At 37.8% G+C, this 25,447-nt stretch overlaps 1 protein-coding gene across 3 annotated transcripts in view; it reads left to right on the top strand.

Moving 5' to 3' along the window:
• Nucleotides 1-6,302: 6,302 nt before the first annotated feature.
• Nucleotides 6,303-25,447, top strand: part of Nova1 (NOVA alternative splicing regulator 1) — a 116,117-nt gene continuing 96,972 nt past the window's right edge. The window contains exons 1-2 of one of the 3 annotated variants that reach the window (XM_057782489.1): nucleotides 6,303-7,039; nucleotides 8,612-8,755. In XM_057782489.1, coding sequence (XP_057638472.1) covers nucleotides 6,904-7,039; nucleotides 8,612-8,755 — 280 coding nt within the window. In that variant the 5' untranslated portion in view covers nucleotides 6,303-6,903. Of the gene's footprint in view, nucleotides 7,040-8,611; nucleotides 8,756-25,447 lie in introns of those variants that run through there. The other 2 variants (XM_057782487.1, XM_057782490.1) reach the window with 2 other exon arrangements.

Genomic DNA, 25,447 nt, shown 5'->3' on the forward strand with positions numbered 1-25,447 from the left:
AATGAGACACTTACTGCATCCTATCAATGCTTACATGATGAAACCAAAACTTTAATATCAAAACAAAATCCAAGAATGGTTAGGAGAATATATTTTTAATATATTAATATGCTAGTTTCTTAAACTTGCAAGTGGAATTATTGCAAGTGGAATTATTAAAGGCAAATAAAACTTTATCATTTGGCTTACATGGCAAAGTGTAACTATGAAGCCACTCGGAAAGAGATTTTGAGTGAAGACACTAAAAGCTTGTCTAGAAGTCAAGCACTGTCACTTATCTTAGTGGCAGGATATAGAAAACTGTTAGGGGATTGAATAATACATTCCATGCTTTATCTTCTGGTGTTAGACATGAGACTGCTATTCGTCATTTGCAGCCGTATTCATTAATATTGCTCATTTATTATTTCTCCAATTCATGTCTCGCTATGTGCCATACTTGTGGAGGCAATCATTCTATCAGAAAGGTTGTTTTCAATTAAAATTTGTAAATCCTTAAAGTTCTTGTCTATTAATTTCTACTTCCATCCGGATCTCTGGCTTTAGAACAAGTGGAGAAACAGAAAAGAAAGAATATGTCATGCGCAGTACCTGACCACAGTGCTACTGGAAGCAGAGAGAACGTATCAACATAAGGTAACCAAAAAGATCTCATCACTTATAATTGGCCAAAACAAAATAGAAGTTTGTATTATTTGCTTAATCATAGACCTTAGTATCTAAATTGGGTCAGTTCCGAGAACACAGACAGCTGCCCTGGGACACATAGCATCCAGGGTTACCTTGGACAAGTGGGAGGTTACAGTCATCCTTGTCAGGGTAGAGAATGTATGGCTACTGTTATTTTATGCATGCATTGTAGTAATACTTGTTGATTATTGTTTTTCTTAGTCACAGATTATTTTTATTATGCTGGGATGTCTTAGTTTAGATTTATTACCTTGAAAGTAAATGAAGAAAGATGCATTTCATAAGTTAGAAGATATTTAAAAATTAACAATCTATTGTAGAACAAAGAAACATAATGTCAAAAAATTTAGGATATTTGGACTCAGTGGACATTGATTCACTGGTAATTGATAAGGAAAAACTGATGCACGTGAAGAACAGAGGATAATCCTGACTCAAAACTCAGGAAAGCCTTCCATGTGTTGGAACCTAGATGGAACTGGAAGACAGTAAGGAAGCCAGGCTCATGAATTTAAATGGTGTTTACACTATATGTGGATTCAGAAAATGTTTATTTCTTATAAGTAAACTAACAGTAGTCTGTAGAAGCTAAGTTACAGGGAATAGGTGATGGTCAACAGACAGCAATATAGCACCAGACTAGGTATCTTAGACTTCTATAGCTTAAGAGAGCAACTACAGCTTACTACTTAGACATGTCATAAACAGTTAGAAGGAAAAAGTTCAAAGTTTCCTAACAAAAAGAGAATTGTTAAAGGAGATTTTGATTGTTCTGAATTGATCACTATACATTAGGAATATTATATGTAATATTTATATTCAGAGAATAAGTATAATTGAAATGTATAACACTAAATATATGTGTTAAGAGATTGTTTTAACTACTGCTACATTTTTTTTCATTCATCAGGATACCATTTGAAGCTGGAATATTTAGCTGTGGAGAATGTAGACTAATATGAAAAATATGTTTTCATTTCCATATAAATTGGTGTGAACTTTCATAAAACAATTAACTAAGAAAACTCAAAACAATTAACAACTTACCTTCTGACAATGAATTTATGTAATAAAACACATAGACAAAAGAGATGCTTAGGTTTCAGTAAGCCATTTTAATTTATAATCTTATGTATTTTTGAGAATTTCTTGAGTACAATATATTTTTATCATACCCACTACCCCCAACTCCTCCCATGACCCCCCACATCTGGCTCCCAGGTTCATGTCACTCTGTATTTATTGGTAGAACTTGTCATAAGAGATTTAGGATACATGTTATACTCCTTGAGTATGTATTCACTCTTATTTCCTTTGGGAATTTTAATGAAAAAAAATTAGGACACATCCCTCAATTATTCATGACTCGCATCTAAAAAACTAAAAATGTGCACAGAAAACAACCCAAATGACTCACTACTTGTAATCACATAATAATAATAATTGGAGAGTGGAAATTATAATTCTCTGCTTCTTTGGACTTTAAGACTCTACAGTCTTTCATGCCCATGACATTTGTTGCCTATCAAGGTTTTATAGTGAAAGACAGTTTTCTCATCTTTCCTTTTTTCCAAAATTTTTGCTGATACTTGTGAGAAACTGGTAATCTTCTTTCCTTTAGTGTACATGGCCTGGTTTTCCACAACGCTCAGAGGCTGATATTCCTCTAATTCCCACCATTCCCAGCCCACGTACAGTCGGAACACTCCTGTCACTAGAAAGCCTTCAATGTATCGTCTAGCAATCTGATCAGGGTGTACTCAATGGCCCCCAATAACTATGATTACCCTGTGGTAAGGGGGTGTGTTCATATACCCAGATTTCTGTACTTTATAAGATAGTAGTATTGTTCTTTATTTTTTAAAGCTGGACCCCAGGAAGCTTAGTGAGAGTAGATTAGCCTGCTTGGTAATTTATCCTTCAACTGCCTTCCGTCCCTTCCCTGTTTCACTTCCAATAAACACTGCAAGCAGTGTGCTCACAGCCTGAACTCAGGATCCTCTTCTGATGGGATACAGATTCTGAAAGCCTTTCCCATGGCATCAGATGAAGAGATATTCAGGTAGATAATAATTGTTGATAGGGGTCCAGGCATGAAAACAAGAAAGTGGGTTTAGGGTTATCTGTGGATGTAAACTATCTGCATTTTCTTTTGAAAAGAAGCCATTGCTATTGTTAACAAATGTTGATATCTTTGTCATTCAAATCGAAACAAATCAGCAAGGAACTCTCCCTAGATTTTTTCTGCTCCCAATACAAATAAATGAACTTTGTTTTTTACATTAATATATTATTCTGTCAAAATCACTTATATTCACAACACAACTAATTAGCAATGAAAACATACTTCTTTTACTGTGTCTTAACATGTTAGAAAACATTATTAAGTGAGCAGGTCTCAATTGCTAGGTTAATTCGAAACAAAAAAAAATTTAAGAGGTTAAATATCTTATCACATTTTTGAAATGTTTTTGCAGCTTATTTGGAGTATAAAAGGTCTATCATACTGAGTATTAATAAATTGGAAATTTTTGTTTCTGTAGACCAAGATGGTCTCAACTCATAAAGATCCACCTCCCTCTGCTTCCTGAGTGCTGGGATTGAAGGAGCACAGCACCACCAACACCTGGCCTTTAAAAAACTTTTTTGAGGTGACACAAAATGCAGACAATAGGTAATATGCATATATTATTTCTGTATTAACAGGATTTTTTAGAGAGATATATAATAGGACGGTGTGAAGTATTATTTAAAAAATAGTAATACATAATGTATACTGAGAAATGGTATGTGATTCAGCCGAACCTTGTAATAAACTTCAACAATTAGTTTGTAGCTAATAATCCTCATTCCTAACCAGATTTCGGTATCTTAGTCTTATAAATCTCATCTTGAGTGACTGGTTTCTACTGAGTGACAAGCAGCATAACTAATAAATGACTACCATAAGAATATAGCATGGCTCTACCTCCATAAGTACTACACTGGCTAGTTTTATGTCAACTTGACACTAACTCGAGTCATCAGAGAGGAGGGGATCTCAATTGAGAAAATGGCTCCTCCCCAAGATCTTAGTGTTCACTGTGGGAGGGATCAACCCATTGTGGGTGGTACCATCTCTTGCTGGGTGGTCCTGGGTTCTATAAGAAAGCAGGCTGAGCAAGCCATGTGAGGAAGGCAGTAATCAGCATCCCTTCATGGTCTACCTCCAGGATCCTGTCCTGTCTGAGTTCCTGTCGTGACTTCCTTCCTGATGAACAATGACATGGAAGTGTAAGCAAATAAACCCGCTCATCCCCAGGCTGGTTTGGTTATATCAGTCCAGCAAAAAGGAACCCCAACTAAGACAAACACATAAAAACTCAGAGAGCCATTTTCACATGGCAATGGTAAATACTTTATAACCTACTTCAGAAATTTTGTAGTTTAGAATTCTGTTCATTTCTAAGCTTTCCCAAGTTCAGTGCTCCCCTCTACCGGATGTGCTGCCATGGTTTAAGGTATCTAGAGCTATCCTTTCTTGTTCATCATCTGTCATTTTCACTGCCTCAAAACAACCTAATGCCAAATACCAGATTTTTCTGAGTTTCCATTTAAAACGGACCTCACATATTTGTGCACACATCATGGAACACCACTTGCACAATAGCTGGCATCTGACTCTTGTTACCTTGACTACCACATACTTATTTCAAACACTGTTTTTCTTCACCCCAGCTCCATTTTATCCAGTTTTTTTTTTTTTTTAAAAATAAACACTCTGTGTCATAAAAGCATATCACGGTTTTTTACCACATTATGGAAATTCTGGATTTTTGGTCATGGACCATTATTAACATATGACTTACACGCTTCCTCTTCCTTTTAGCCCTCAGCCCATCTTTGTTATTTTCATTCTAGACAAATGTGTTTTTCCACACTTCTGATGAACCATGAGCCCCACAAGAGTCCTTGTTCTCTTCCTCCTTCATAGCTTGCATCACTGCAAAAGCACCTAAAATCCCCATGCCTCCTACACGGTGCTTCCAGCAGTGAGTCAAGAGTAGGTTTAGTATTCTTTTCCAGTCTTCCTTTCAATCTATCTGATTGATTTTTTCTCCTCCCTGCACCAGATGCAGCACATTCTTTGTTAGGCTACCACATAATCACACTGAAGTCCCTTTTAGGTTAGCTTAGACCTCTTTTAAGTGAGGCTCTCTGGCAGAAGAATATTAAGAATTATCTCCTTTCTAGCAGTCGGGTGAATATGTGCCTGATATTGTGCATCTGAGAACATATACCACAAGTATGGCGTCTAAGAAATTAAGGGAGTCGAGAGTTTCAATCCATGTTTTAAACAGGAAATAACCGGAGGCTCTAAGAACAGCCGTCAGTGCTCAGGATGACAAAGTGTCCAGTCTGAAAGACCCAAGATTGAATTAGTAGCATGCTGGTTCTTAATACTAGGTGACTTTGGATAAATTACTAACATTCAAAACAAAACTGCCTCACAAAACGGGACAGTACTACCACAGGCTGTACTGAGTGCAATGAATAGCACGTCTAGTGGGAAACATTTAATAAGTGACAACACGGATTCCCCCCCCCCCCCCCCACACACACACCCGTGGCACTCTGTCAGAACAGCTTGGGTGGGTTTGAAGTCAGTTTTTCAGAGGCTTGGGCTTTTCTCCTAACTTGGATACCTAGCATCAGGATCTAATTAAACTACCAACTTGATGCATGACCTTGAACAAAACATTCTCCGAGTCACTTTGCGCACCTATAAAAGAAAGGACTTGATTAAGTAATCCCTAAGGTCTTTGCGGATGCTAGCATCGCTACATCGCCCCCCCCGCCAACCCCCCCCCCCCCGACCTGGGAAAGCTGAGGTTCCTGAAGCCGCCTGAAGCTATGCACATCGTGGGTACTCAGATGCCTGCAATCGCGCCGTGTTAGGCTGTTACACCCTCAGCCCTTGCCTCTTTGGTTTGCCTCCCGGGTCTGCGTGGAGATCACATCTCGCTTTATTTATTTATATCCGGGTGTGCTCCCGAAAGCACGTAAGGCGCCAAGAACGCCTAAGTCCCCGACAGTGTCATAGAGGTGCGAGAAAGAAATCCTCTGGTGACACCTCCCTTAGAAAACCGCCTTCCTGGAGATGCTAATGAAAGCCTTTTGCCCAACTCCCCGCGTCCCAGCTGGGCTTCGGCTCCCCTGCCCCAGCCGTCCACCCCTCCCCGCGGTCACTCAGACGCCCTTCCCGGACTAGCCCGGACTGTCACCACCGAGTCCCAGCTGGACCAGGATCCCGCCCGCCTCCATCTCTCGCCTCTCATTGGCTCGCGCCGCCGTCACTCCCCGCACCAGGCCCCTCCTCCCCGCCTAGCGCGTTTCGTGGACCCCCTCGGTTTCCGCGGCAAGCCGCTGACGTTTGCCTGAGCCGTGTTGCCTGGGCCTCCGCGACCTTTCACCCCGCCTCCCCGCGGGAGCGCCCCGGCCGGCTCCGCGCCCCCGCCGGCCCCGCGCGCGCCCCCGCCCGCCCGCTCGCTCGCCGCCCCGCGCGCGCGCGCGCTCCCGCCCGCCCGCCCGCGACCCCGCAGGCGGAGACTCCGGCGCGGAGGCCGGCCCCGCGCGGCGGCGCGTGTGGGAGTCGCGGCCCCTCGCGGCCCCCGCCCGCCCGCCGCCCCCCACGCGCGGGAGACACGATGAGCGCGGGCGGGCGGCAGCGGCGCGGAGCAGCGCAGGCGGCACACGCGCCCAGGCAGCGGCGGCGGCGGCAGCAGCGGGAGCGAGCGCCGCGTTAGCCGGGTCCGCCGCTCCGGCCGCCCGCCGCCGCTCCTCCTCCTCCCGCTCATTCACTCGCCCTCCTCCCGGCCGCCCGCCCGCGCCTCCTCCGCTCATTCACTCCCGCTCTGCCCGCCGCTTTCTTCTCCTTCTTCACCCTCCGGCTCCCACACCCCCTCCATTCCCGCTCCTAGCCGACACTGCACTGCAGCTGCTCCGCGCCCTGCCCCCTCCCCAGTGAGCACATCAGCCACACTGCTCGCCGCCTCAGACTGCTATTGATCCGATTAAAGAAAAAAAAACCTTAGCAACCCCAAACGCAAAAAAAAAAAAAAAAAGAAAAGAAAAAGAAAAAAAAGAAAGAGACAGAGAGAGAGAGAGAGAGGAAAAAAAAAGCCAAAACAAAAGGGAGCCGCTTCTCCCGGTGCAGCGGCAGGAACTGCAAGCATGATGGCGGCAGCTCCCATCCAGCAGAACGGGACCCATACGGGGGTTCCCATAGATCTGGACCCGCCGGACTCGCGGAAAAGGCCGCTAGAAGCGCCCCCTGAAGCCGGCAGCACCAAGAGGACCAACACGGGCGGTGGGTATCGCTTCCGCCTCCCGCCCCGTCCCCGCCGCCCTCCCGCGCCGTGGCCGCCGCCGCCGCCGGCCGTCCCGCGCCCCCTCCCCTGCACCTGCCCCGGCCCCGTCTCATCAAGATGGCGACCCGGGGTTCCGAGCCGACCCGCTCGCCCCAGCCGGTGCTGGCCCCGGCGACAGGGTCCGCTCCCGAGGCCGCCCCCCGCGAGAGGTGATGGCCGCCCGAAGATGCGCGCTGCATTTAACAGTCTGATCAAATAAATAAATAAATGGCACTCGGGTAGCGGCTTCCAGATGCTGGGGGCACCGGAGACTTTTGCCTCTGTCCATCCCCTTGCTCTGGGCCACAAGTAGTATGCAAAATCTTGATGAGTGCATGCCCTGAGCGCACTTACATGGTCGGTACAAATATCGCATTGATTTGTCTTCAAGGGTATGCATACGAGGGGGGTGTCTGGTACGGTGACTTGTTAGTTAACATCCTGCGCTTCCTCGGAAGATGAGTTATAACGGGACCGCTATCGCTTCTTCATTTGCACTGGAGTCATCTTAACAATGCATCCAATGCATCGAAGCAGAGGTGAATTTATCTCCAGCCTATACGTTAGAAATGGATGGGGGTCTTGTGAGTGGCACATCGCAAAATTCGGAATACTCGTTCACAGTAAAGAGCTGGATTTACCAAGAAGTTTCCTATTTAAGACGTGATCAGGCTGACGGGAACTAAAGTTTATGGAGTTGGCTTTTATTTTCTGAAACGTTTCATTTTTCTTTTTCATGGCTCATCGACCCCCCTCTCCGTTTTACGGTTCTTTTGGAGAGGGAGCACTATCTGTTTGGTCACTTTGGAGTGTATTTAGGATAAATAACTCCTAAGCTTTTTAGTATTGGCGAGATTCTTCGTAAGGTCTTTTAATTAATGAGCTTAGACGAGATCATAGTAGACTTAGAAGTGCTACGGAAATACATCAGGATTACTTAGATTCTCAGTCCACCACACTGAGGCTCCCCCTCCCACCCCCGCAGTTTCTCAAGGCTTAGAATAAACCCTACAGTTTGGGTGGACTGTTTTGCAGGAAGATGGTTGTTTTGTATACTTAAAGTCGGATATAGTCAATGATTAATTGTAGTCTTATATGCTTGCTATGATAGAAAAATTTAGCGGATCACTCTTTACAGTGTTGGATTTTTTTCTCATCTTCAGCATGCTAAGTGAAGGTTTGTCATCTTCTAAATCTCTGAAGTTTTGTTAAAGGGTCAGTTTCTTTCATTTTGCCATAGTAACTACAAATTTGGAAGACTTTCAGGTTTGGAGTAACAACCGGAATTTACTCATCAGTTTCTACAGTGTTGCAAATTGTTAGAGCATGTGAATCTTGAAAACTGGGAAGGCTTTTGTAAATACTTGTTTTTCAGGGTAATTGGTGGTTTTCGTTCCTTAAGCATTTTTAACTGCTGTTTTCTGCAGCTATCTGCCCATTGCTTTAGTTGCTGTTGTCTCTCTGGAGGGTGGATTGGGATTCAAAGTTTAAAATGATCATGTTAATCCAATGTATTTCTTTGCATTTTTCAGAAGACGGCCAGTACTTTCTAAAGGTTCTTATACCTAGTTATGCTGCTGGATCTATAATTGGGAAGGGAGGACAGACAATTGTTCAATTGCAAAAAGAAACTGGAGCCACTATCAAGCTGTCGAAGTCCAAAGATTTTTATCCAGGTAGGTGAAATGCTGAAGAAATTGTTTGATGAATCCCCACGGAAAAACATGGAATATCTACTTGTGCTATGTGTTGTCTTAAAGAAAAATTTAAATGGTGGAGATTTGAATGTTACTACATTAGCATCCATTGTGGAAAATTTTTCCGCTTATTTTCATTGTTGTTCGTGTTTCTTATAACCATTAATTGATACACTGTGTATGTGATTTACAGTAATTGCAATACAATTCTCTGGGTGTTTCGGAATGCTAACTGTTAGCACAAAAACTTAAAATTAGAGCTAGAAACCTGGGCAGTTGGCATGAGGGGATGTGGTGCTTCAGAAGTTTACAGACATCATTGTAATGGCAATTAGTTAGGAGTGAATTCAGAGGAGGGGGTAGGGAAGCTTCTTAAAGAATGGACCATTTACTTCTGAATCCATTATCTTCCTCTTTCTGCTTCATTGCTTTGTTTGTTGGCCTTGGATGAAGGAAAGAGGACAAGGGCTGTCTCTCCAGATATTTAAAATACTCCAGTAATGTAATCGGGATACGAAATTTCCTCCACCGCCATGCAAGAAGTAAAATAGTGTTTTAGGGTTTGTGTTGAGAGCCGTATTTGATTGAAATACTTTACAGTGTGGTTCAGTAACCTGCTGGATTGCGGCAGGTCCCCCAGGTTGATGTGGGTGTTTTGCTTTTTATCTTTTTACTTTGGTTTGTTTTACTTTGGGGCTCCCTCCCTTTGTGTCACACAGTTCTTCATGTTCATCCTTTTTCCCCTCCTTAGTTCTGTTACTCAGTGTATGTGTTTTAAGTAATGGAATCACAGTGGAGTAGTGCAACCCCAGATGAAATACCATTAGCTTGTTTGCTTGACTTAGATGTGGCCCTCGGTAATTTCGGGAGGTTGTTTTAATTTGATGACTGTAAAAAATATTAATTCAGTGCCGAGGTGAGCTATACTGGTTATTTTTTTTTTCCTGATGGAAAAGAAAGCAGTTTTGCTTCATAGATTAATTCACCAGCAGCTCCTTCATACAGCACACACTGGCATGGACACTGGCTCCATCCTAGGAGGACTTCTTTTTCACAGCTGATCATTTGTGGTAGAGACCGACCATTTACTGGAGAAGATTTTGGAATGGTTGATGCTGTACTAATTGAACACAGTACTTTTTGGAAAGATGCTGTTTATTAAACTAACATGTAACCTGTAAGATACTGGGGCCCTCTGAAGTTTGTCAGTGCCTCTCCTTGTCTAGGAAACTTTCCTGATGCAGTTGGGAAGTTTAGCATATTCATGCTGGTGCATCGAACAGGTATATTATAATAAAAAATCAGTGTGGAATTGTGCAAATACTTAGTTGAAATAAAAGCACTCAAAAGAGCTTGATTGCAGAATTAATAACATGATAGTTGTAGGAAGAGCTGCCGTGGCAAACTAAACACTCTATCAATAGATGGAAATGAAAAGGCTTCTCTGCATTATACATGAGGTCCAATATGTAGGGGTGTTATAGAAAATCGATGTTTAGCCAGGATATTCCAGATACCAAATTAAATGCCTTTTCATTTGAATGCAGTTTATTTTCTGTGTGTTGAAAAGGGTGCACTAAGAAATAGATCTTTTGTTTCTGGTCCACTTATTTTCACATCTTCTTTCCTGTTACCTGGAAATGACTTATTTTATTTATGATTTGAAGATGTTATTTATAGATATATGTATCAAGATTGTTCGGGGAGGGGGGAAATGTGAAGCTGCAATGCTTTGAATAAAATCTTGTAAGTGTAGTGACGTAACCTGATCAAGTACGAGTTACAGCATAGGCTAAAGGGTGGCTTCTTCTTGGCCTCTTAACAGGTGGGAGGCAATATATACTACGATACAGTTTTAAGGAAAAGACAATCCCTATAATTTCTAAAAAGCTTTACAAATTCTGAATAGTTTGTTTGAAAATGTGATTTTAATTCAACAATTAGCTCTTTGGGCAAACACATCTACAGTCTTCAGATAGACTTATTTTCCTGTGCTTTCTGTTCACACTTGACTAGAACCTGTGAAATTATCTAGGGTCTCAGCAGTCGTCAGTCTAAAAGCCTTTGAGGTTTTGTTTCTGTCCTTCTTATACATGACAGACACTGTGCACATTTCCAAATGAACTAAATTATAAACCGTGATTCCTGCCATTGAGTTAGTTCCAAAGAATGTCCTGTAGGCTTTTGCAGTGATTTAGCTGCCCATATTTATGTCTCTCAGATAAATACAACCATAGGCACATTAACATGTATTTATGATTGCCGTGTTCTGCCAAAATGAATGTTCCTGGGTTTATTTCAGCAAAGCATTTTTCTGGTTCTAGTTTGATTAGAGTATATTTGGGGTAAAATTGCATTTCATTTGTAGAAACTACTGAATTTACTCAGATTACCTAACATTTGAAATCAAATGTAAGTGTATTGCTAAGCATTTAGTAAAAATACTAATGTAATTTTCAAAACTTTCTCTTTTAATACATTTTAATACACCTCAACTCAAATGATGGACTAAACATTCGGAGCTAATACGATTTCTATAGGTGTGTATGTCTTTTTGGTCAGATTGTGTCTTTGCCATATCGTAAAGCAATCCTACATTTCTGATTGATGATTTCTAAGCTTTAGTCAAATTGAAGATGACAAAATAAATTGTATGAATTTAAAGTTTACACAGCTAAATATTGTATGTATTTTAGTGTGCCATGTATGAAGTGGCCAGGGGAACTGTATAATGCATAGTTGAGAAGTGCGTTTCAATCATTGGAATCAGAAGAAAATGATCTACAAGTGTTCTATAGATTCCTTTTACATATTGATTTCCTAAGATTTAATCTTACAGGATACAGACTTTCCATTGGTGGTTTAGGAATGTAGTTCTTTTCTAACTTGATTAAAGAAATCTAATTTGACTTATTTATGTATTCTTTTGTAAGTAGGTTACATGGAGCTGCTTGTGGTAAAAAGCAGTTTTCTTGCTGTAGAGGTTGAATTACTGTCTCCATCCTCAGAAGGGTGGTTAGTGTTGCTTTTTAATTCTTTTGCCTGTAATCTGAAGATGTTTTATTTTCATTAATAGATTGAATTTATCTGTTAAAATCTAATACAGGGTTCAAGTTTGTTATTAAGGAAACTTATTGAATACATTCATTATTGGTTGGAAATAGTAAAGAATATAAATATTTTCATGTGTGCCTTGAATATTAGAATACCTACCCCTTAATCTGTTTCTGTTCCTTGGCACTGGAGACATCCCATGTGCCAATCAAACAGGACTCTTTTACTATAATATTGGAATCTATTCCTGTGTATTCTATATTGTTTTACTATATATGCTTATAAAACAGAATCATTTTTAATATAAAGTATTTATTTTTACATTAAATTAAAAATTTGAATATGTTGCTTCTAGGTTCATCAAATTATGACTTCAGTGATATCCAATTAAGGTGATTTTTTTAAAAAGAAAAATTAGAAGTCATTTATCCACTTATTTATTTTTAATAGTGAAAAAGCAGACTGCAAGTTAAAGTTCTTTTAGTGAAGAAACTGCATTGCACCATTTTGTTTTGACATGGGTAAAATACAGTTGTTTATTTAACCCTTAGGGTTGAAAATATGTAAGAAATATATATATATGTGTGTGTGTGTGTGTATGTATATATACTGAGAAAATAAATTCTAAAGCAGATGTTTTGTTTATACTGTTGAGGGAAATGTATTATGGTGATATTAGTAATGAATACCTTGTGGATATCATTTTTCTCACAGCTTCTTCAGAGTTACAAGCCATACGTTTTTCTTTGATCTCAGTTTCAAAATGTCTTAGAAATTTATTGATACGCATTATAACGCAAGATCAATGCATTGATAGAATGGTAACACATAGAGAAAATAAATTATTTTGCTCTCAGAACTTGTTGGTTGGTGTAATGTGGTTGCCACTCTCTGCTGTTCTGATTTCATTGGTCCCAGAGAGTTGCTGTATGGGAAGTATTTTTCTCTATCGTCTTATAGTTGTGATGTTTATGTTTGATATAGTAGCTACTGTTGTGAGTGACTTAATATTTCACCTTTCCAAATCCTTAGGTAAGGTAAACATACTGTTCACATAGACAATAATATTGCTTGCAACTTTGCTTTATTCCATTTTTAATACTTTATTTTCATATTTTAACAGTAGGGATTCTTTACACATGAAAGAATATTATTGGTATGCTATAATATTTATGAACATATAATAATTCTTTTTATACTATCTCATGAATGCAAACACTTTGAGCCTGGGGGCTTCTAGAACTATGAATTAGCATAACATGCCTTAGGTGTCTTCTTTATCTGTTCACCTTTATTTCATTTGACATTGGATTTTCTACTACTGAATTAACAAACTGTTAAAAATCTTTAGCGTAGAGTATTGATGTTTTCATGAGTTTTATAGCACAATGTCACTTTAAAATGTGTTGTTTAAGCCTTCTCCATTTTAGAAACAGCTCGTTATAAATATGTGACTTTATAAGGCATAATCCAATATTACCTTGCAGACAGCATGCTACATGATTTCAGGAATAGTGAACAGAATTGGTGAAATAGTTGAATGTGTGTTTTGAGGATGCTTCATATTAATATACCAGGAAGAAAAGATGATCCATGGCATAGAAATGCTAAGTAATTTGTGGTGTCGCTAGAAACCCCTGACAATAAACCACCAGTCAACCACTTGCATATCATTACAATTACTTATTTTGCTGTAGCCAATAAGATGATTATTTTAATTTAGCTTATGCAAGTATCATTTATCGAGCACATTATACCACCTGTAATTCAAACTTCAGCCTCTTTTATCAAACTATGGGGTTCAGTCGTAGCTGCTTTTTTGTTTAGTCAAGCTTTAAAGCCCAAGCCTCAGGAGCAAGTGCAGTTCTCAGTGTAAAGCTGGAGGGAAGGTGGTGGGGATTCGTGCTTGATTGCCATCTCATTTCCATCTTTGGATACAGCTCTAGCAGAAAGTTAAACAACATCTGCGGAGATCTGACTGACAAACATCTCTCTGGGGCTCATCACTGCAGCTTGCAGCAGGTGCATTCCGCTCTGCACTCTTTTCAGAAAAGGGGTTGGTTTGCGCTAACATTTATCAGTAGACCAGAGGGAACAAGTGGCTGGAGAGACCTGGTTGGTTGTCACTTGTCCGGTGCTGGAACACTACAGGTAATTGCAGCGGACTGGTGGGAACCGCAGCGGTGGACGGCTCACAGTGCATTGCAGCTGCGGTGCGGCTTAATTAACCTGACCCTCAGAGACCCAAGTGTCACAGCTCAGATCACAGCACTCGAGAAATGAAGCAATAGTTTTCAATATTTTTTTATGACCATGCCGTTGGAGTCCCCATCTTCTTCATTTTTAAAGATGCAGCGTTCTCACACCTTGAATAGAAAAATGTTTGTAAGTCAAAAGATTTTCCAGTGATATAATGGAATTCAAAAAAGGGGGAAAAAAGGATCCATGCTTTCTTTAGGTGTACAGACAAAAATAAATAGGTGCATTTAACTTCCCAATTCAGCAAATGCATTTTTTAAACCATGGGTGAGTGGAAAACCTTGTCCTTAGAAAAAAATAATTATTTTAAAATTATTATCTTAGGTTAACACTTGACTATTTATTCATAAGTTAGCACAAGTAAACTTCAGACACATCTTTTATGGTTTTGAGGGCATTAGGAAAGGTACTTTTACAAAATATTTTGAAATGCTCCAACAGGACAAGCATAAGATATTTTAAACACCTGTAAGGTGTCGTATCTAAATATCAGAGTTCTGCAGAAATAGTTTTGTACCACATTGCAATATAAGAAAACTAAAATCCACACCACTAAAGAGTGAAGACAATTGTCTGTCATTTATTTATTTATTTGTAAAGTCTTTAATCTGTCTGAGGTACTGATTTACATAAGCTAAATATTATCTATAGAAATTTCTTGTGGGCTTTCACACATATTAGTAAATGTCAGTATCTTATTACCATCCTGTTCTTTCATAGGCCTCTGAATGGAAAACAGTTCTAACATCCACACAGATTCTGCGAAGGTACTGTTACAATTAAAAGTAGTGGAAATACAAATACAGACAGGAAAAAAAAAAAAAGAAAAAAAACTCTTAAGGAACATAGGGAGGAGCTTGTCCCCAAACTTTCTGTTGGTTTTCTAATATGACTGTAACTTGTTGATACTCAGGAATGAAAAGGTTTTGAATTTACTGATTAAATATACCACTTATTTTTTTCCACCAACATTCTTTTCTCAATTTTGATACCATGAACTTTTACTTTTTGACACCTGATCACTTCACACACTTCTTGATTTTCAAGGATTTGATGAACACAGAGAAAGAGTAAACATTTTAAGACTGCAAAGCAAAAAGAATACTATCTTTTTTTGCGGATAACATTTTAGATGATTTCACTATCTGGGAATTTTCAGTTGTGCTATGGACATCATTCCAGGACAGATCTCGACCGTGCACAAACTGTGCATTTCATCGTTGATCTGCTGCTGCTTCCTGCAGGGCCTGTCAGCGTCATTGACAGGACCAGGTAGAAAATGAAAGCCTCCTGAGTTTGTTAAGAGCAAGATGATTCAGGTGGGATTATTTGCTGTGGGAAATACATTTTTGACCATTCTTGAACTACTTTTACTCAGCACATATTTAAAATTATTGTTATTTTTTCTTACTTGTGGACATACTTTCCGTTTTGCTGTTTAGTATTATCTGTATTTTTTAGTAAAATTTTCTGAGAACTCAGCAATTTTTTTTTATTTTAGAAAATATTTTTCTTTTGAAATTCTCCACATAACTTTCTCTGAAGTTTCGAGAAATAAGGCCTCCGTCCATTTGCAGATTTTTGACTCTGGTTTTATTTTGAAGGCCTCATAATGCAATTCGTAGGGAGGATTTTCATTCAGTCTCAAGAACTGAGATTTCAAATCCTGTGTTGTGATAAATGCTGATTCAGTGTGCTCTGAAGGAAAGTGGTCTTCATCTAAATTAATACTTTACTGCTCTGGAATTAGATTGGGGTTGACTGCATTTTAAGCTCTGCTCTTTGTGGGGAAAAATGGAAGGGAGGAATGGTGTAGCTATTTCCATGGCATAGAACAGTATAGAGGACCTGTTTTTATTTTCTTTATTTGCTAACAAATATTTTAGAACTATAGTTTTTCAGTTTTGGTCAAGTTCACATTTTAAATGCCGGTTTAATTCAAAAGATGTTGCCAACGAATGAGCATTTATTTGGAGAGTGTGTCACATGGCTTGTTTTACCTTATATATTTTAAATGAGACTGTTTTTCTAATACTAATGACAAGAAAAGCATCAAAGCAAGTTTAAAAGTAATTAAAAAACAAAACCCAACCATCTTGGTTTCACGGAGCGTAGTCTTTCTGGACTCTTTTGTTGCTAATTGATCTGTGTGGCAAATGCTTCCCACGAGTGCAGGTGTAGATAGCTGTTTGGTTCTGTTATTGGGATTACTGAAGAGCATCCTTTCTTCCTGAAAGGAATCTAGGCCCGTATTGCTTCATGCTAAAAAATTGTGCTTTGTTATTGCCAGCAAATTTCGGGATAAATTGTTCATATTTTGTTGAGTCTTTACCATAAATGTAATAAGTTTAAAGTTCTCTATTTCAAGAGTTTGGGGGCGATGGGGGTGTTTGGAATCTGGTGAAAGTGGGGAATTTAGACCGGCTGTCCTACAGAGCTTAGAGTTAGACCTAAGAAAGTCCAGAGCAATGAAGTCCTCTGTGTAGGCCTGCAGTAACCATGCTGGAATAAGCTTTCCCATTTGCTAGTGACTTACAATCAGAACTTCACTGTTTTACTTCGCTCTGTCTTTCTTCCTTTTGAGATATGACTGAGAAAATATGTTCTTTTTTTTTTCACCTTGTTTTAAATGGCTACATCTAAATTTTATTTTATTTTATTTATTTATTTATTTATTTATTTTTGGTTTTTCGAGACAGGGTTTCTCTGTGGTTTTGGAGCCTGTCCTGGAACTAGCTCTTGTAGACCAGGCTGGTCTCGAACTCACAGAGATCCGCCTGCCTCTGCCTCCCAAGTGCTGGGATTAAAGGCGTGCGCCACCACCGCCCGGCTCTACATCTAAATTTTAAAGAGCCCAGATTAAAAACTCAATGTGGTTATCTTGTGAGCAGTATTTTTGTAGTTGGCTTATTCCTGATAAGGTCTAGTGGCAGTGCTTCCTGTCCTCATGAACATTAAGTAGAAGATACTTCATACATTATAAATGATCATCTAGACCAACTGTTTTCTGTTTGCCTACAGTAGGACTCTTTGAGAATGGCAGTGTGGTAAGGGTAGCTAGACTTCTAAAGCGGGAAATTACTTGCTTTCTTCATAAAGGCTTTTGTGCTTCTAGTTTTCCTTAGCTCAAGGAAAGATTTTTCCTATTAAAACTAGTATTGACATTGTTTAAAAAAACAAACAAAACTAAAACATAATGTTGACTTTCTGTGTCAAGCTTTGCTTCCAAGGATTATGTGAGTTGCTCATGCTTTTTGCAACTTTTCATAAAAACAAAAACAAAGAAAAAAAAACAAACTTCCCTGTTTCAGGTTTTAGTAGGTAAACATAATGGTTTAAAAAGGATTTATTATTAGTATTAAGAACATTAATATGATTAAGTATAAAGGAATGTGAGTTCAAATTAACTCAATAAGTTATAAATTGAAATATTCTTCTCTTTTTTGAAGATCCATTAACTTGGCCCTTTTACTACCAATTAGCATTCTTCTGCCACGTTCCTTGTGGTGTATGCTTAAGGAGTATTTTTAACATTGTTATTTAAGAAATTAATGTGGTTTTGATGACTTCTCTTATGCCGCTTTAAATTTAAACAAAAGACCTTAGTGATTATGTTCACTCATCAAAAGTTTATTTAGATTAAGGTCCATTGGTGGGGATTTTTGTCATCCCTCTTGCAGGCTGTTGTGGTCAACATGCAGGCCAGTATTTTAATTACTGGTGATACTAGAAATGTAAGTGAATATGGATGGTTGGATGGATGGATGGATGGATGGATGGACGGACGGACAGACGGACAGACAGTTGTATGGTTGGATAGGCCCTTCTTGAATGAAGTGCTTCTATAGTATCCACAGGTAGATCTAGAAAGTGAACCATCTTTAGTATTTTCTTGGCATTTCCAGCATACTTTGGGGGAATGTGTGTGTGGTATGTGTGTTTTCCGTATGTACACATGTCAGCAAAATCTACATTTCTGGAGAGTTAAATACTGAGCTCAGAAATTCTAGGAAGAAGAACCAATTTTAATACACCAGGTATTGGCAAGGACTAAGAAAGAAGAGTGGAGTGTGGGAGAAATGTCTTACTTTCTTTTGGGTATGTAGCGTGGTCTTGTGTGAAGGAGACTGACATCCATCATTCTCGAGAGCACTTCAAAGCCACGTCTGAAATGGAAATTGCCTTTAATATAAGCTGACTTAAGCAACATAAAGTAATTAGATATATTTAACAACGAGTTTGACAGTGACCATGTAAGATGATGTAGTTCTGCCACTTTATAGTTGAGACTGCATGGGCCCAAGTGATTTTTCTATTATACTTTGGAAATCATCTCTATTATCTAAATTATGTAATAAAATGAAGAAATATAAAAAATGTGAGTGTTAAATATTGTAATTTTGATGTCATTTCATATACTCTTATCTTTCTTTAGGGAGGAAGTTAATATGTAGTTTTGTTGGGGGAATTTATAATATCACTGTATAATGCTGGTCAGATTACTTTTATTGCTAATTAAGAAGAATATACACCAGCTATATCATAGAATATAGCTTATTTGCTTAGGACTTACACTTAATTGATGATTAAGATATTATTGTACATTAATTTTTTTTTGAATTTCAAGCCAAGAAAAGGTGAATTTGCAATATTTCAGTCTTTTAATAATTTATCAACATTTAAAATTTAAAGAACATACAACACTGTTCATTAAATCTTCTTTTTTGGCACAATAAACAAATGAAATAGCTAAGATTTAACAGCTAGCCTAATTTTAAATACATTTTTTACATATTAAAAAAAAACAAGAAACCAAAAGCTCCTGTAGAATAGTAGGTTCAAACCCCAATCATATGGCTTTACTTGGTTAGTCCCTTGCTCCTCTCAGCTCAGGATATTTATAGTCTAACACTTGGATGGACATTTGGGTGCCCTCTTTGGGTTGGAATTAAGTATACAATGGCTTATTGATCTTATTTTCAACCAATGGGATACGAAACAAGGTTGTAAAACACATATCAGTAATGTATGACTGTAGGAATGTTTGGCAAATATTGACTGGGAGAATTCTGTGGAGAAGTTGAATTCCATATTTCATTAAAACGGCTTGGGAGGAGTCTTTAAATTTCAATGAGAAGCTACCTGGAGTTAGAGGGTTAGATTTTAACTTTCTTGATGGAAAACGTTAGGAGGCTCATTTGAAGCAAAGAGACTGAAAATACATAAACATGAAAATATGGAAAGAAAATCCTGGGATATCTAGAAATCTGAACAATTTTTCATTTCTTGGGTAAGAGCTGGATTTTGCCAGTGGGTATCATATTTAGAGCGCAGAAGCACTATGAATTGGTTGTTTCTGGGTGGCACTGGTGGTTTTGGGGAATCACTGTAGATAGCTGTATGGGTAAGAAGCAATGCAGGACATATTAAAAACAAATATAGGTAAAAATTTCAAAAATAACACCTGTTGTGTCTATCCAGTGACTAACAGTGGTACTACCATTTAAAATCTGTCTGTGTAAATATAAATATTTCTTTCTGTAAAACCTGTGCTAAGGACTGTTGAAGTTGTCTGAAAACAGAATTCATTTTGAGATTTAAGAGCTTGGTTTTCTGTCTAAGAGCTCTAGGCAGAATTAGAGGTGAATTTGTTTAGAAAGGAAAGACAATGGTCAGGGAAAGGGGCACACAAAAGAGGTTTCAAGAAATGCAAACTGTCTTTAATGAAGTAATTATGTGCCAACTTGGAATTAAGAACAAGAAAAACAGATGTGAATGAAAACTGTTTTGCAAGCATGCAACGAAACTCTGGAGACAGGTCTGTATTTGATAGTTGTGCACTTATAGATCTTATAGATTCACATGTTTGATGTGAGATATCCCTCTGTATGCTGTGATTACCGTCAATGAATAAAGATACTGCTTTGGACCTATAGCAGGGCAGAACTTAGGTAGGTGGGGAAAACTAAACTGAATGCTGGGAGAAATAAGGGCAGAGTCAGAGAGAGATGCCATGGAGCCCTGCTGAAGACAGACACTGGAATTTTAGCCAGTAAGCCACAGTCACGTGGCCATACACAGATTACTAGAAATGGGTTAAATGAATATGTAAGAGTTAGCCAATAAGAAACTAGAGCTAATGGGCCAAGCAGTGATACAATTAATACAGTTTTTGTGTGATTATTTCTGGGCTAAGCAGCAGGGAAGCAACAAGTGGCTCTCTCAACATATGTTTATAAAATTACTGACCAGCTAGTTTCTCTAATTAGTTTGCTTGACACACAACAGCAAAAATTGTGTATGTATTAACATTTTCCTTAGTTCTTAAGTTGTTTGATTATATAGTCCTGTCTAACTTTTCTGACTTGTGAAAAGTTACAAATAATGTTTAGGGTGATGAAATTTAATGATTTATTCCACAATACATTTATGTGTGCTTCCTGTTTTTTAAATGTGTGAATTAAATGTCCCTAAGACAATAAAGCGGTAGTATATTACAGAAATAGTAGTGTGTTAGACAATGAAAATAAAAATTGATTTATTCATTTGTTGTGGTTTTTCTGTAATGTCCTCATTCTGTTTAGAATTTTATTACCAAAATTTGGCACTATTATTGTTATCCTTGGTAAGTAAAGTTTATAAAAGATTAATCTTAATGGATACGTTTATCAATGTCAAATAGTTTTAAAATGACTGTAAGAAATATGACACTTTCTCACTTGGAAATTCAGTTTAAAATCTATAATTTTATACAAATTCATGAAATTATTGGCTACTTTTATAGAACAACATTAAAAATTGAACATCTGAATTGACATTAAGCACCAGATGGGAATTGAAAATGAAAATATTCAGTGTGTAATCTTTATTTAAGTGCTATTTTAGATTCAATAATACCAGTTGTTTAAGTCAAGGTTTAATTCAATGTTTTAAAGAAGCTTTAAATTTCTTTCCTGTTTCTGTTCTCCACATTATGACATACTCTTATAATGTAGTATGATGGCATGCCTTGCTTTTGAAGTGGTGAATTATATGGGTCAGAACTGCCAAATTTTTATTGCAAATACAATTGTTTTGATAAAAGGTTTTATGGTTTGTATTATTTGCAGTAATTTTAAACTTTGTATTTTTAACAAAACCTTCCCTTAGAATGACTATTTTGTGTTTATATGTTATATGACTCATTATTTTCATCCAGTTTTTCTTCATAGTAATATTCAAAATTAGTTTTTTTCTGAGTTACCTATTTGGATAAAGAGAAGGTATCTTGTTTCTTTATCCATTTTTAGCTGTGTTTGTGTACTTGATATCTTGTTTAAAAAGCAGAACAGCACTACTTATGGAAACACAAGCTGTGATAATGAGGTACATATGCCATATGTGACGGCTTTGGTTGGCATACATCTCAGATGGCGTGTTGAAGGCACTGGAAGGCTCAGAGTTGTAGAGCTAAAGAAGAGGTTGCTAGCGAGTCGGCTCTTGGTGGCTTATGATTGGGAGTGCCTTTTTAGTTTATAAATCCTTACTTTCAACTTTTGTAAAATATTTTGTTGTTTGAATTAACATTGTGGAATTGGTCCTAGTTGCTAACTTAGTCTCTGAAGTTTGTGTGTATATATATATATATATATTATATATAATTTATCACAGAATTAAGAAGTAATACTATATTAATATTACATGTCCAATGGTTTAATAATGAATATTTAGGAAATGGAATAACATTTTTAATTTTAGGGAAAATATATATCTTAGTAGAAAAAGGTTTGAAGTTCTGTGGGTCATCATAGAAATTACTTAATAATAAATTGTAATAAATACTATTTTTATTGGTAGTATATTCAACTTTGAATTCAGATTGATTCCTTGGAAATAATATTGATTTTATAATTTTAAAAAATACTGTTTATATTGAAGAGTCTCCAGATTATTCAGAATATGGTATTAGTAATTAGCAGAAATGCCACATAAAAGGGTCAAATAATTTAGGTGTATGAACAGGCCACTTAAGGTGTATAATATAAACACAATTCTGTTTGAGGAATATTTTGAAGAAATTTTGGGTTTTGAAATTTTTTATTTTTTATTTATTGGGGGTTGTGAATTCTACCTTTTGAGGAGACATACTATGAATTTCTATGCACATGTTCATTCTGTCTTTAAGAATTAGTGAGGAAAGTGACAATCTTCTCTTTAGAATTCTGAACCACACAACCCAAAGTTCCTGAATGGTTATCAACACAAGATTCTTGAGAATCTAGGCTTCTATTACTGATAGCAATTCCTAAAATTTCAGGGTTAGTAGGAATTTTCAACTCCATTTTCAGATTAGTGCAAAAAATAGTAAGACAAAATAAAAATGACATGTCACAGTCAATTTAGTAATGAATGTGCCTGCTGACTCCTGTCTTGTAATTCTGTAGAATTACTTATAAATTTTAGTTTGGAAATAAAGTACTTAGTATTTAGATAAAGGTTATCAAACTGCCATATTAATCCATTATTTATAGATAATCATATATTGAGGGCAAGATACTTTTAATTAATATCTTGAAAATTCTTCAAATTAAAAAACTTGTCATTAAAAGAAAACATGTAATAGGCAGTAGAAACATGAGCAAGTTGATACTGTGTGATACTGTGTGCCCTATGTTCATATTGTTACTATAATTTCCAAAATTGTTTTATCTTTTGTGATTATTTATATGAAATGATTTTTTTTTTTTATTTTGGTTTTTCGAGACAGGGTTTCTCTGTAGCTTTGGTGCCCGTCCCGGAACTAGCTCTTGTAGACCAGGCTGGCCTTGAACTCCCAGAGATCTGCCTGCCTCTGCCTCCCAAGTGCTGGGATTAAAGGCGTGCGCCACCACCGCCCGGCTATGGAATAATTTTGAACTTTTTAGTTTAGCCTTGTCAGATTTTGCTTTTTATTTTTAAGTTATGGATGGTTGTAATCCTGAGATATGCAAATTTAGACAAGAAAGGTTGAGATGAATTGCTATGATACAGCCAAATCACTTACTAATTACTACAAGCCAATCTCACATGAAGAACACATGCCATGTGTATGATGCACATGGCTATGGAGTAGCACACTACTTTAGTGTGTCTTGACACCGTCAGTGGTGAGAGTCGGATATGCTGTTAGACCAGTTTCAGCCTAGTTTTGCAGTCTACTAGTTATGCAATTTTAGTCAATGTCAAAATCTTCTTGGAACTTCACTTTTATAAAAGTATCCTTAATTGGGGTTTCTCTCATCGTTATTAAGAGTGTGGAGTAGGTACCAATAAAAGAAAGATGAGCAACCATATCATGAAATGTATGTGATATGATAACCAGTATTACTTTTTTGATGTAGTGACAAGAATTTGAAATAGTAAAACATCATATGAAACGTGAGTTTGTTTGCATTATTGATTCTTGAAAGTGAAGGCTCCATTAGTGTCTTTCATTTCTGTTGTATATGCAAATGCACAGCGCTGTAATCATGAGCGTGGAGCCTTAGCAGGCGTGTTCAGGAGTAAGTTAGCTGCATGACGCATATGTAAGGCCTGTTTGGTAGGATCTCCTGACACTGAGCTTTGGAAATACTCCTCCTTAGCAGTGAAAAGAAAGTATAGTCTATTAAACAATTAACTGGGTTTGGAACTGTGTAAATGATCATTTGGGAGTCTTGTTCTTCAGATTTCCTTTAGCTGTGGAGATAAATGTATGGCTTTTGGCAAGATTTTAACTTTTAATTCATGTGCTTGCAGTTTCCATTAAAAAAAAAAAAACAGAACACTTTAGTGGTGTATTCTACTAAAAGTGTCTTTTAGAGGCCGAGTTTTATTCATTTCAGTTTTCAACAAGTGCACATATTATTGATTGCTATCATACTAAAAATTTACATACATCACTCTGTAATAGTATATAAAATTCTAATTTCGGGTGACTTATATGTAAAATTGGACATCATTTCATTGAATATTTGATCTTGTCCCATAGCAAGACAAAGACAAAATCTTCTGTTTCGTTTGACTATGACCTTGTGAACATAAATTTACTGAGACAAACTGTTTCCTGAATTACTCTGATAAAAAAAAATAAAATCGTACTGAATACTTTATTGTACAAGATAAATTTAGTTAGATAGGAATACTAGATGATACAGGAAGGTTAAAGGAAATGAGAATATCTTCTGTATTTTGTTTAATGCCAAAACAAGTAGCTATTGTGGGCCTAAGTATTAGAGAAATGCAGTTATTCCTAGTTAGGGTCTGTAGGGTGCTTGTGAATGAGAGAGAGTGACATTAAGTGTTTAATTCTTCTAGACTGACTTTCATTCCTCTGGACTAGAGGCCGCTATGAGCTCTGCCTGCCTCTATTCAGATCAGGATATCGTTTTAGAAGCAGAAACATGAACTAGGATATAAACAGGCACAGTAACACAAACTTAATTCTTTCCTGCAATGTTTCTATATTCATTTGAAATAATGAATTGCAAAACCCCCTCTAGCCATCCTCAGTGATGACTGTATGTCTCATTTCATAGAAAGATAAAAGTATTTGAGAAGCCTCTTAAACTAGTGAGATCAGACTGCTGGTGTAAGAGTGTCAGAGCCTGTATGAGAGTCTTGCCTCTTCTTTTTGAGACCAGACCTCAGAGAGCACCTAGTAGTCTAGCCCCTCTCCTGCCTCTCCTTCCTGAGCTGTACGATCACAGGTGTGTGCCACTCTGTTCAGCTATACTTGCTGTCTTCTTGACTTGGCAAATATCTCTGCCTGGAATAAACCAACTTCTGTTTTTAGGTTCCCTCTCATCTTTCCTCCTCCCACAACTTCTCCATTCTTTCCTCTTTTCTCACCCTGTTAAGAAGAAGCCTTTCAGTAACATGCTGTAATTTCTCCCTTGCATCTAGGACAGAAGTCATATCCTCCCCCTCTCTTTTGTTTTACATTCCGTTTGCTATGCTGTTAGCAGAATCGCCAGTCCATGCTTGTACAGCTTCATGTTGCTCTCCTCCCATTTCTCTTGTGAACCTATTTCATGGAATTTTAACCCGATCCATCCAGCACAGCCCCAAATTTCTATGATAGCGGTTCTCAACATTGCACCCTTATAAGCCCCTTTTGTTTGTTTGTTTTTCCTGCTGCAGACTCTGCTTTGCTGACTGCAACCTCAGTTGTATTTGTTGTATTCTTGTCATTTCTGGGCTCAGGTCTTGAACTATTTTTCTTTTCTTTTCAGTCTTACTGCTTGTAACCGTACCCAGCATCATGACTTTACATACCCTTCTTTAATGTTTGCATTTTTCAGCTACTTAGGTTTTTCTACGTCTAAGTCCGATTTGCATGTTAGAATGAAATATGACTTT

The sequence above is a fragment of the Chionomys nivalis genome, chromosome 10 (genome assembly GCF_950005125.1).
Source record: "Chionomys nivalis chromosome 10, mChiNiv1.1, whole genome shotgun sequence".
In the NCBI taxonomy this organism is placed as follows: Eukaryota; Metazoa; Chordata; class Mammalia; order Rodentia; family Cricetidae; genus Chionomys; species Chionomys nivalis.